The sequence below is a fragment of the Stegostoma tigrinum genome, chromosome 8, assembly GCF_030684315.1.
Source record: "Stegostoma tigrinum isolate sSteTig4 chromosome 8, sSteTig4.hap1, whole genome shotgun sequence".
Taxonomy (NCBI): domain Eukaryota; kingdom Metazoa; phylum Chordata; class Chondrichthyes; order Orectolobiformes; family Stegostomatidae; genus Stegostoma; species Stegostoma tigrinum.
In genome coordinates this window covers 53324997-53338474 of record NC_081361.1, presented here as the reverse complement: position 1 = coordinate 53338474, position 13478 = coordinate 53324997, and the positions used below count along the sequence as shown (strand labels likewise).

Genomic DNA, 13478 nt, shown 5'->3' with positions numbered 1-13478 from the left:
TATAATAATGTAAAAGTGAGCAAATTAGACTCAGTTTCACATTTACATTTACTTTCTTAGCCTTCCTTTTAACTTATTCCTTGGTTCCTTTACACACCCTTCTTGAACTAGCTTGTTTGGATCAATGATACTAATTTTTTTCATAATTTACGAAAGATTGAACTTGAAAGCCTCCTTACTGTCATGGAGCACAAGTGTAATTTTCTTTTGCTACTCAAATCATCTTTGTTTCCCTGTGTATATCCATGGTTATTAATCCTCACATTGGACTGGGGACCAGAGAAGTGTACTATGTGCAATAGCATTGAACAAATACCTGATATTATACAGCATCAACAGTCTATTTTTTTCTATTGTTAATGGAACCAACTATCTATTTAATTTGCCAATATCTGAACTTTCATATTGCTTTCTGATAATTCCATTCATCAGTTGGTATCCTTTTTGACTGTTTGTTCCCAGATGTAAATTACATCTCTTAGAGGTGAGGTTAGGTAGGTTGAAAATGCCTCTTATCCTTTGAATGAATAACATTGTTCTTAAGCCATCACAATAATTCCCACTTTGGTTCAAATTTTCCTTTATCCCATGCTCTGTCAAGTTATTTACATAAATGTAAAGCAAGAAGCTCTAATAATGTAGCAATCTGATTTACAATAGTCGAGACTGTCAAGAATTTACTGTAATATTTGGAATTCATAGTCATTTTGAAAAGTTGCGATGATATAAAGGTAGTCACATAAATGTATGTAGAAAAATATATTAAGTGAAGTTTAACTATATTAAATGAACATAAGACTGACAATTTGAATAGTAATTTTGTTCAAGTTTAAATCCAGAAATAACTTGTTTGGCAGCTAATGTAAGCTGGTGCAAATAATAGATGAAAAATTTAAGCCAATGCTACTTGTTTCTTCATACTTTTCTAAACTGTCTGCTTGAGTATGCATGTTTCCATTTTATTGTACAGATGACTGCATTTCTGGTTTCTTTTTTTTGAAAATCAAGCAGTTTTAATTGATTTAATTTTAACTACCTTCCTGTTTACAGGAAGTAGAATGAAGTGTTGCATTAAAAATAGTTTTCTTAAAAACCGTTCTGGAGTTGTGAATAAGTGCTAAGTGATGAAATTGAGGGTTTGTTTTGCTTGGTTTTTGGTTATGGTTACACTTTTAATTATTTCCCCTTGAGAAAATTCATGATTTAATTTGTATTCACTCAGTTTGACTATCAGGTAGATTTGTTTTCTTTTGTGGGTGGTAGTTAGTTACCAAGTAGATTTTTTTTTGGTGAAATTGGAGAAGCACTTCTAGTTTCAAGTTTTATGCAACTTATATTTAAATTTGGTATTCGAAATTCTTTGCCATTTTATTGCAGGTCCCGGACCAGAAGTTCTACCACTTCCAGATCCAGGTCACGTTCCAGCTCCAGAGGTCAATCTAGATCAGCCCGGTCGAAGTCAAGGTGAATGGGGTAACATTCTCTCCTCCTCGGAGAGTTTAAAAAGTACTTCACGGGAAAAAAGGACAACTTAACTCCTTTTCATTCCATTAGTATTACCATTCAAGTAGTAATACAGTTGACTTCATTACTGGATTTGCATCAACCTGGAAGGATGTTGTATAAACTGAAGGGGTCAATTATTTAATTGTTTCAGTTTCCTGCACGCAGTAATACTTCCAGCCCAGTAATACTTTCAAATAAAAAAACTCTCCTGCTTCACTTGCCCACACAATTTTTTGGCCCAGTTGCTTTCATGTAAAATTTTGGTTTAGTGCTTGTACAAGTGAAATAATGACTTCATTATCTTTAGTGCCTGCCGTCACTAATTATCTGCAATGGACAGATTTAGCATAGTTAATATTTAATAGGTATATAAAACAACACTTAATGATGAATGACCATTATTTGATAAATGTCCTAATAATGTTTGATCTTAACCAGGATGGCAGTAAATATGCCAAAATTAATCTTTGGAGAGCTAGGAAATGAACTAGTGTTTTTAAATACTATGCATTAACTCCTCCTGAAACGTGAGTGTTTTTCAGGTATGGGCATTCTGCTTTATGATGCATCTCAGATACTCAAACTCTATGTTGACATTGGCTATGAATCATTTTTTGGGAAAGTTGCCAGAACAAGGGGTACTTCCAAAACTGTAACACAGTCTGAGCATGATCAGAAAAAATTGAGACCAAATTACAGAATTTCTTCACATAAGTACATTGAATCTTCTGAATTCTAATTGTTGTGTTGCTTGGACCATTTCAAAGAAGCCGTTATATAATGGTTGAAGAAATAGGGTGCAATTAATTTTCTTTAACTCCTTTTAATATTCAACATTTGGCAGTAATCTCTCAGACCATACTATAAGTGGGTAACTATCAACATCAGGGGAAAAGGTTTTTGATGTTGCTGCTCAGTAGCAGAAAGTATTATGAAATGTAGTGGCCCACGTCATTTGAACATCTCAATTATTATTTTTTCATAGATTTAATAGATGATTGCAGTCTGAAAACCTGGCCTCTACTTAAGAATAAGCACCTCAATATATGTATACTAAGACGATATAATGTCCCAGTGAATAATTAACATATTACAAGGCCAAGCCTGCTGTATGCAATGTTGAGTAGATTTTGCATTAATATTAGAAATATTAATAAAATTGAAACTGCATTTGTCAAGATATTTCACCAATAAAGATTTGTTTGATATCTGGTACTATTAAGTTTAGTTACAGTTTGTAAATGATACCCGAAGATAGATTTAAGCATTCATCTATATAATAGAAAAGCATAGGAACAGGAATAGGTCATTCACCCTTCTGAGCTTGATCTGCTATTCAGTGGGATCCTCACCAGCAAATTCCATCTGCACACCTTGATTCCATATTCCTATACTTAGCTAATAAAAATCTATCATCTTAGCATTCAAAATTATTAGTTGAGCTAGCATTTGCTGCCTTTTTGTGGGATAGAGTTCTACACTTTTGCAGTCATTTGTGCAAAAGTGCTTCCTAGCTTCTCTCCTGAATGATGTCGCTAGGGTTTTACGGTTGTCTTCTGTCTTCTGTCCTTTGTTCCATCATCCTCAAAGGTTTCTTTATATCTACCCTATATTTCCTTTCAAAATTCTAAAAACCTTCATCAAATCACTGCTTAACCTCCTTTATATCAAGAATTACAAATGCAGTTCAAGCAATCTTTCCTGTTAATTAAAGCTTTGGATTCCTAGTTGTATTTTATTGAATCTGTGCTGCTCTCCTTTGAAGCCCACTGTATCTTTGCTAGTTTAAGGTGCATAGAACAGTATCGCATATGCAGTTTGACCAGACTTTTGTATAGCTGTTGACACATCCTCCCCTTTTATATTCTTACCTGTTGATTGTGAACATTAATCTTCTCCATTTTGGAGATCTGTGCGTGTTTTCTCTATTCCTCTAAATTTCCAGAGGTTTTCACTATTTCAAAATTTTTTTTTATGATCCAAAAAGAAAGATACCTCGTTACTACCTCAAAGAAACAATAAATAATCAAATGTGTATATCCAAAGTTAGGAAAGCCCTGGCAATCAATGACTACCATTCTCTCACTTTGTTATGTTCTAGCATTACTTTGTTTCATAGTCAGTTTATCTTTGGTTAGTGTTCCATAGTTTTGTAGTTTCAGCAAGTGATTTCCTCAGCACTTTTCTGAACACATCTTTCACATAATCTGACAATGCAAAGTATTTAAATAATTATTCAAATACTATACTTCACCTTTCCTTTTGCTTATTGATGACAAGGACATTGGCCATCTTTGAGTCCAATTAGTTGCCACATAATCTTGCATGAGGCAATTCTGGATTGGTCTTTCATACTTAACTATTAAAGTGGGCCTGAATTTGCATCATTTTCAACATTGAATAAAACTGCCAGCTCGTTGCTAAATATGTCATGCTGTTTCAAATTTCTGAACATCATTCCAATCCCCTTCAACATTCATAAAAAAAATTGGGGCCAGAACATGATGACTCTGTGTGATACAAGGAATGCAGTTTCTCTCTTAATGCAAAGAATTTTTGTACTGCTTTTACCAAATCAGCTGTCGTCCCACTGGCACCCTGCTGTACAACTTTTAGTCAACAAGTTTGTTCAAATGGTTTTAATTTTATTAAAAGCCAAATTCAAAATGTAGAAGCAATATTTTAAGTGGCATCTAGTTTTGTACATTATAAATCTGGGTCATTTTATTTCTTGAACACTTGGCAAAGCAGTTAGTGTACATTTAGAAACTGTTTCCAAACATTACAGATTGTATTGCTTGTTTTGCACATTTTCTTTCATTAAACGTTATGTGGAATTTGTCTTGGTTTGTGCATGTTTTATGCTTTGGGATGTTCGCATCCACTATTATGTGTCATTTGACCTAAACAAACTGTTCCAAATCAAGAAAAAAAGACATGTTTTGATTTGTCATAGTTACATACAATACCCTGCAGTATTATGGACCAGACCAAGCCCCTCCAAATATATTAAGAAGATAGCCTAGACCCTAACTTTTTCTTATTTTTAAAGGTAAATGTAAGGTGTTGTATTCCAGATGTAGTTGATTGGTCAAACTATTTGGCGTGAAGCAAAACACACTTGATTCTTATGCCCTAGATAAAATACAACTTTTTTAAAAAATTGCCTAACTAATTCTATTGAAAAGCTTTACAAAATAATAGACTAGTTAATTGTTCCAGTACTGTCACATCCCATAAATACCATATGGCAAAGGCAAATTAAGTAAAATAGTGTCTCATGCAACTCTAGCAGCAGGAAGAGAACCCCAACTTTTAGCTGTAACAGAGGTATAAAAACTTCGACATCCACCTTCAAGATCCCAATAACTGCAGAAAGCTAAACCTAAACACCCTGGTTCTGTGGGAGCTTGATCCCACTCATTCAGGCTGCTTCTGTTGTTCTAACTTTTCTTTTTTTAAAAAAAAGCCCCTCAAGCAGTTCACTGTATTTACTCTGTCCTTTTATGTTTTTGTCTGTATTTTAACTGTATAAAATTAATGTGTTGAGCTTAAATCTCAAGTAATTTAACCAGTCGAATTGCCTCGGTAGTGCAACACTTCCCACTTTTCTCTAAAATAAGAAAAAGTTAAGGTTTAGACAATCATCTTAATATATTTTGAAGGGGTTTAGTCTAGTCCATAACACAGCAGAGTTTTGTATATAATCAAGATTAGCCAAAACAGTTCAAATTTTCTATTGTCTACTCTGACTAGACTGCTCAGCTGGCACCTGTGCCTCAATCTATCTTCATTTAAAAACAAACAGGACAACATTACACCTCTTAAAACCTTGGTATCATTACAACAGTATATAAGCCAAGGGCCATGCGATCATGTTAACAAAAAAAAATTGTAACTCTTGTGATGTATTTCAGTTTATACGTTTTAATTTGCTGGAGGCAATTATGGAATTTTTCAAAAGATCTTTTGCAATTTGAGAATACCTCATAATCAGTGTTTTAAGGGTGGCATATTTGACAGGAATTTTAAAATCTACAACAATTAAATGAAACCACTCTGGCTAGCAGAAAGTTGCATTGCTTAATGATTTTATCTCGTATAACATATGATGTAACAGTTCTTTGTTGCAGCTTAAATCTGAATATCGGTATGATTGTGTTTTTAGATGTATTATGTGATTTTCTTAGATTAATCCAATCTTGGGTTTTGATAGGTTTTTTGACACAAACACCAGCATATTCTTTAACTGGAGGAACAACATAGCGTGGTTTTGAAATTACTGCAAAAGAAAAAGTGCTTTTCTGAATTTCTTAATTTGTTTTCTGTTCTTCCACTTCTGTTGCCCGTATCCATTTCTATTCATTTGAAGTGCTAAATTGCATGTGCCAAATGGCTAGCTGATCTCAGGTCTTAAGAATGGGGATGAGCTGACAAGAGTTTTTTTTTTGAGAAGCCAAATAGGAGCAGTTCTGTTCCTTCTTACATGTAACTTTTAAATTTTTTTGTGGAAGAACTTTGTGTGGCCTAGATCTCCTTTGTCTGTTGGTTTGGTATTCAAGATCTGTTCTAAATTGGGTAGAACATGAGACATGAGTTCCATCCACTTGAGTTTGTGTATTTTTGAACTTTTAGATGCAGTACAGGACCTATTTCCATTAACTGATAAATGCAAACCATATGTTTGTTTTAGGCAGGAAGGTTTCTTGACCATTTACAGACTTTTCTGAATATAGGATCAGGTGTCAACAAGGTCAGCAAAATCTTTTTTTTGAAATGTTGAACAATGCTCGAGTTGAACTTCCCCTTCAAGAATTTAAAAGAAACGTCTACATCTCGGGAACAACAGATCAGAGTAATTGAGGTTATGACAGCAGTAGTGGACATTATGGCAGGCTGGGGAGGGCCAGAAGGAGACAGTGGGTCTAATAATGAGGAATTGCAGCAAATTGAAGTGTTAAAGTTGCTTGATTAGATGGTGAAGAGACTTGGAAAATGAAATGAGCTTATGCTGAAATGATGCTCAGTACAAACAGCAACATGATGAATGAACAGTGCCGAAAAAGGAGCATCATCTGAAGTGTGAGAAACCTGACTCCCTTCTGGGAAGATTAGACATTTGTTTCATTAGTGCAAAAGGTAGACAAGTTTCCTCTGCAGAAGAGGAATTATGTACCCAGATTGTTATATCCCCAGCCCCATGTTTCACTGTTGATATGGGACTAGGAGTGCAGGGTTCAATGTGCGGTACAGCTGGAAGTTGCAACAGGCAGCAATGACACGTTCCAAACTCAACATTTGTCACCTTGCTCTCAGGTGGCATTGGAATGGAAAGATTCTAGAGCTTGGATGACAAGTACTCAACCTAGATTTAGGTGATTTACAAAGGATCCTGGAAATAGACACCAAACCCTTTTTATGCAAATGGACCCAGCATTAATTTCTGGCAATGCCTAGGACTGCCTCAAAAGCAGTGAGGAAATCTAGAGTCAGTCAAGCTACCTATACAGATTAAGTTGAATACCTTGTATCTGGGAAATAATATTCACTAAATTTACTTTATTCCCTAAGAAATACCAAAGTGCCTACTGATGCAATGTCTTCAACTAACTTCCAAGCAGCTTGCCAGGATGTCACATTAGGCTCCTTGTGTAATTTGAGTTTAACACCCCTTCTTAACTTTATGATTTTTTTTATTCTCTCTGCCTTGCATCCAGTTGTATTACATCTTTCAGTACTTTTCTTCCGAACTGAAAAGTATTATCACTGTAAGAGAGATCATGAAGATTACTGCTGCATTTACTCAAATGCCCTACTGCCAAGAGACTTTGAATACTCTCTCAAAACCCTAGATTTGAATGCAACTTGTGACCCTTAACATACTTCTGATTGGAAAGATTTTAATGATATTGAAAAAAACTAATATGCTTTTTTAATCTGGACATGGTGCCTGTGCAGTTGTTGTATTTCAGCTCTGAACACAATACTCAAAGGATGATTTATTATTAGATCTGAGTGGTATCTTTTGACCAATAAACAATTGACAGAAGAACTGATCAGATACCTACTACAGGCTTCACAAGCTTCAAAATCTCCCCTTCACACCCACTGCATCCCAAAACCAGCCCAGCTCATCCACGCCTCCCTCACCTGTTCTTCCTCTCACCTATCCCCTCCCCCCATCTCAAACCGCACCCCCATTTCCTTCCTATTAACCTCATCCCGCCACCTCCTTGAACTGTCTGTCCTCCCTGGACTGACCTATCCCCTCTCTACCTCCCGACCTACACTCACCTCTACTGGCTCCATCCCTGCCCCTTTAACTTGTCTGTCTCCTCTCCACCTATATTCTCCTCTCTCCATCTTCGATCCACCTCCCTCCCCCTCCCTATTTATTTCAGAACCCTCTCCCTATCCCCCTTTTCTGATGAAGGGTCTAGGCCCGCAACATCCGCCTTTGTGCTCCTAAGATATTGCTTGGCCTGCTTTGTTCATCCAGCTCGATGCGTTGTTATCTCTCTCGCTCTCCCTGCCTCTCCTCCTCGCTCTCCCTGCCTCTCCTCCTCGCTCTCGCGCCCTCTCTCGCCCCCCCCCCCCCCCCCCAAAAGAAAATCTAACAGGATGTGGTGGGCATTAGCTATCTACTGAACCGAACAGGCAATGAAGCAGAGAAAGGGCTCACTGAGATAGAATCTGAGGACCATGTTAAGAAAAGTAGTCACCCATTTCTTTCATTTGTAAGTCCCTTTTAACGTAGTACAATATCAAAAGAGTATAATCTGACAAGATTCCTTTTGCACAGTGTTTACACTGGCTAGCAAACTTTCCTGACTATTTAACAGCTGTTTACAATCAGTGAAGACTTCACTAGAAAACCCTGTGGTGATTTCTCCCCATAATGAAGAGAAAATGAGCTTGGAAGTTTTATTTGCTGTCTGTCCAAATTACGTTTCAAACTTAGTGCTTGAAAGTTAGTAATTAATCTGTTATTAATTTATGAGTAAGAATTAGAAGAGATTCTTTATATTGCACGATTTGATCTTGCTGTATCTTGGAGTAAGAAACATTTAATATTTTGTCACATGCCTTTTCAACAGAATGGTGCTGTTTAGTTCAGAAATCAAAATTTATTCCCTGTTGTTAAAGTACATTTTTATAAATGAAATAACCAGTATTTGATTTAATTAAAAGGCTAAAGAGTTAGGTGGAAATTTCTTTCATTCAGAAATAGGTGGTACTCCTGTAGTTGCTATAAGCTCAAAACCTAATGTACTGTTGTTTCCCTGATTACTTAAAATTTGGGATGGTGGTTTTGCTGGGCTTCATGCACAGTGTCTAGTTCAGTACTGTATCTGCTTGAGTGACATTTCTGTACAGTTTATTTTCATTCTTTGTCATTAAAAGTTGATTTTTTTTTTCTTTTAAATGATTCTAAACACCCAAACCCTTATTCTTAGTTGCTAGCAAACTGCTCCTATCTGAAACAAGGCATTGTTACTGCTGGGCGCTTGCTATGTCAATCTCCTATATTTTAAGTTTCAGTCTTTTTGTATTGTAAAATTCTCAGTGTATTCTGTGTTAAAGTGGATTAGAAGAGAATTGCCCAACTTCTTGCCTTCATAAGCAATGTAGCTATGCACCATAAAAGTTCAGAATTAAAACATTCCCATTAACAAGTTTGCATGCTTGTTGACATGAGCAGATCTTGGCTATTCCTGATTCACATGTATTTCAGAAGTGAGGCAATAGGGCTGAAAGGCCTCTTAAATTTTTTTAAATTTACTAAGAAAAAGCAAATGGGAAAAATAAAAACATTAAGTGCACTTGGTAAATTTGTTCCAGTTGGCTGCAGGATTGTGCAAGTAAATAGGTTGGGCAACACTAGATTAGAAAATGCTTTTATGATTTGAGCACATCCTATCCCCATCTCATGCCTTAACTGATCACTTGCTATGTAAATAAAAGTTGATGCATTATTAGCTTAATTAGTCATAGTTGTCATGCCAGTAGAGCACTTTTGAGCCACCATGGTTTCATCTGGGATTCTTGAATAAAAATCTATAATATTTGGCTTTCATTACTGCAGGTATCTAAATGAAGTTTACTTGTTAAGAGATCCTTGTACAGTTGTGATTACCTTGCACTGAAAGATCCGGTTGAAATTAAACCAGCTAAACAGTCAAATGTGACCTTGAATCTGTTGGCATAATAGTTGGCATAAATCTAACTTTCTCCCAATCAATCAAAATCTAGCTCTAGATCACGCCGGGGATCTTCATCTCCAAGGAAGAGATCTCGTTCAAGTTCTCGATCATCGTCATCCTCTGAAAGAGGCAAAAAACGAAGCCGTTCCGGGTCATCATCCTCAAGTGGCCGCAAAAAAACTAGACGTTCTGACTCAAGATCTTGGTCTGCAGAAAGGTTTGGGCTTCTGTAGAATAAGATTAGTGTACAGGATTTATAGAGTTAAACATCTCTGCAGAAACCATCTATTAACAAAAAAAAATTAAATGAGACTTTTGGAATTAAAAAGTTGGAGGACACTTCTTCACATAGGTTGTGGGCTTTAGATTAGATGCACTGTTTACTTTCGGTATTTTAATTTAGAAGTGTTACTTATAATGTAACTGCAGTTTCCCGAAATACAGTTTTGCATACCTTGTTGATTATTTTTGTCTTTTGCAGGCGCAGTGGATCGTCTTCTGGATCCTCTCATTCAGGCTCCCGTTCAAGTTCTAAACAGAAATAGCCTTTTAACATCTGCAGTTTTTAAAAGTTCAGTAATTTCTGGAAAAATGCATGAAACTTATTTTAAAGTTATTAGTGTCTTGAGCAAATCCACCTGAGATGTTGTGAAAACATTAAACAAAAAAATTGGGCAATGTTCTGATGAGATCTTGCTGATGTAATCTTAAACCAATTGTTGCTTTTGAGTGTTGGAATTGTACTCCAGTCTATTAAATTAGTACATTAAGCCATAATTTCTTTCTTATGGGGAAAACTGATTTTGCTGCATTTTTGTTACAAGGACGATGAAGACTAGTGAGTTTTGAAGTGTGCACTATGCATCTGTACATCTACGGCATTAAATGCAGAAGGTCTGAGTGTAAGTAGTCTTCAGAGGAGGAGAATTTTTAAAAGTAATACTCTATGGGAGTATTTGTTCATGTTGCTTTACCACCCTATAAATCAGGATACAGTGTTGGACGTAACAGAATTTTGTTTGATATTTTTGTTAAATCAGTTGTTCTTACAAGAATTCAGAGCCTCAACCAGAGCTCCTTTTTGTTAAGTTTTAATAGAGACCCTTATGCTTTCCACAGGAAACTCGAGATGAAGCAACTTGACTTTGACTTAGAAAATCTGCATCGCAGGCAAATAGTATAGTTTTCCAAAATCCTGGAACTCAAGCCAGTTTAGAGCCACTGCCCCTGCTGATCTCAAAATAAATTCTGGGATACTGTACAGTATTGCATACTTTGAAACTTTGAGTTTTTGCTATAAATTTTTTCACTTTGTCCAAAATTCTTGTGCCTGTTGCTGATATCATTACGGTTTCTTTCTTAGTTTGTGGGCAAGGAAATTCCAGACATCTGCATTCTTATGATCTTTCAGTTCTGGGTAGCATTCAGTTATCTTTTAATGTGTTGGAAATAAAAATCTACACTTAGAATTTGTAAATTGAGGGATAAAAATGTGAAGAATTAGAATAATATTGGTTGGTTCAAAGTTTCCTTCAGCATCCTTAAATCTGTTTTGGGCTGAATGTAAACTTGGGTGCCAAAGTAAAAAAGGCTTAAGCAGTTTTGAATGCAATTTTTAAATGTACATTCAGCAGATATTATCTGCTTATGTTCAGTCTATCACACAAGCCATAACTCTTGGTTCAGGAATTGATAACTAATGCTATTGGGGTAGGGTCTTCCAGTTCAAAATTCCAGATTCCCTTTTGAGACTAAATGAAGATAAAGAGCAGCTTTATTGTTAGCTCACTCAGGATGTGTAATCTTATAATGAGAAAGCATTCTGTAGTTGAATGTTGGCCAATTAAGCATAAATATGAAAAATATGGAGTATTCACAATAATTGAACCTTTTTTAATGTAAAAATGCATTTTCAATCTGCAACCTTTTTAATATATTTGAAGCATTGAGTTTAGCTCACAAATCGTGGACTTTTTAAAAATCCAAATAGAAATAATTCATCAGTTTTCTTCCATCTTGATGAATTGTTATGGCTTAATATACCTCTCATCTTAAACCTGGTTACAGAAAAATAATTGCATCATCAAACAAAAGCTCTGCTTTTCAGAACTCATGGTGATTTCAGCTATAGTAAATAGTAGAGGAAGGTAAGTATACAGCAAAAGTCCTAACATTATTTGTGAATTGTACTTAGCAGTACAAATTGCATATTTGCAAATGTGAACAGTATTTTTAGTGGGTCTTTATTTTCAATTTGTTTTTGGTTATCTTTGATTATATAGACTCTAGAAATATTAGGCAAATAAGGGTTGGTTTTTTATTTGAGGACGCGCCTTGTTACCTTAGTGGTCTAGTTCCTTAATATTTTGCAGTTTTAATCTGTTTAACACCTTCTTTCAGAGCCAACGTGTCTGCACGTCCATTTGTACTTGTAGCTCGTATAAAACCAACTTGAGGAACATGTGACCAATGTCTATTGCAGTGTTTTGGGATTCGGCTCTGGAAATATTAGAAGATCTGATTTTTGCAGAATTCCTCTGAACATAGACTTTCAGTGTAACTTTTGTGGGTAACAAGATTTTCAGAGTGACATTGCTGTCATAATAGTTAAATTTACAGGATTACATGGAGTGTAATTTAATAATGCCTTTCATTTTGTATTTTCAGTGCTTTCAAAGCCAATTATTCAAAATTCTACAGAGTTTTGTGCGTCTTTAAACTTTGCCTATAGTAGCCACTCTGTATTTCAAGAAAATGTAGCTGAGACCACTTAATTTGATTGCTAATATCGAGGTGGTAAATTCATCAGTCATAAGGTTTGGATATCTTAAATGGTAGAAGTGACAATTATTAAGGTCATCAGCTTGTTCATCTAGCCCTGTGTAACAGTTTTCATCAGAAACAAGAAAACACTTTGTAGACCTTGTGTATGTAAATAAACCTTCAGTGGTACATTATCCAATGTCATGTTCAAGCACAAATAAAGGAAAAAAATAAGTGGTTTGAATTACTTTCTCTAATTGTATTTGTTGTGCTTTGAGTCAAGTAGTTTGACAAAATATTTTGGAGTGGGTTCTTTGTTTTCTGTTCTGTTCAAGTCAAATTCTACCTGAAATATTTTCACTGAAATAATGAGTTATGAGAGTGCAGTTGATGTCTATGAGAGTTTTCTGATCAAGTGCAACATGATAGATTTTATTAGTGAAGTCAAAGAACAGGGTTTAAAAAATGCAATGGTGGCCTGAAAATGAAATTGACTAAGATAGAAAGCAGTAGTGAATAGTTCTTTTTCAGGCAAAAGAGAAAGCATAAATGTGGTCATGCTCCCTTTTCTGAATATTCAACCTGTTGCTTGCACATATTATGATCTAGACCTGAGCTTGCATTTAAAGATGGCACATAACACATAACTAGGAAGTGTAAACAGTGAAGAGGATAGTAGCAATCTCAGGACATAGATTAAAATCCAAAAGAACTGCAGATGCTGTAAATCAGGAACAAAATCACAGTTGCTGGAAAAGCTCATCAGGCCTGGCAGCATCTGTGGAGGTGGAAGCAGAGTTAATGTTTCGGGTCTGGTGACCCTTCCTCAGTTCTGAGGGTCACCAGACCCAAAACGTTAACCCTGCTTTCTCCTCCACAGGTGTTGCCAGACCTGCTGAGCTTTTCCAGCAACTTTATTTTTTTGTTCAGGACATAGGTTGGTGGAACAAGCTGATATGTGGATGATGAAAATTAATACAGAGGATTGTAAAATGATATTTTGGA

General features: G+C 35.7%; 1 protein-coding gene across 1 annotated transcript in view; it reads left to right on the top strand.

Moving 5' to 3' along the window:
* Window positions 1-12717, top strand: part of zranb2 (zinc finger, RAN-binding domain containing 2) — a 44600-nt gene extending 31883 nt beyond the window's left edge. The window contains exons 8-10 of the mRNA XM_048538936.2: window positions 1378-1464; window positions 9760-9927; window positions 10192-12717. Coding sequence (XP_048394893.1) covers window positions 1378-1464; window positions 9760-9927; window positions 10192-10255 — 319 coding nt within the window. The 3' untranslated portion in view covers window positions 10256-12717. The remainder of the gene's footprint in view (window positions 1-1377; window positions 1465-9759; window positions 9928-10191) is intronic.
* The last annotated feature ends 761 nt before the right edge of the window (window positions 12718-13478 follow it).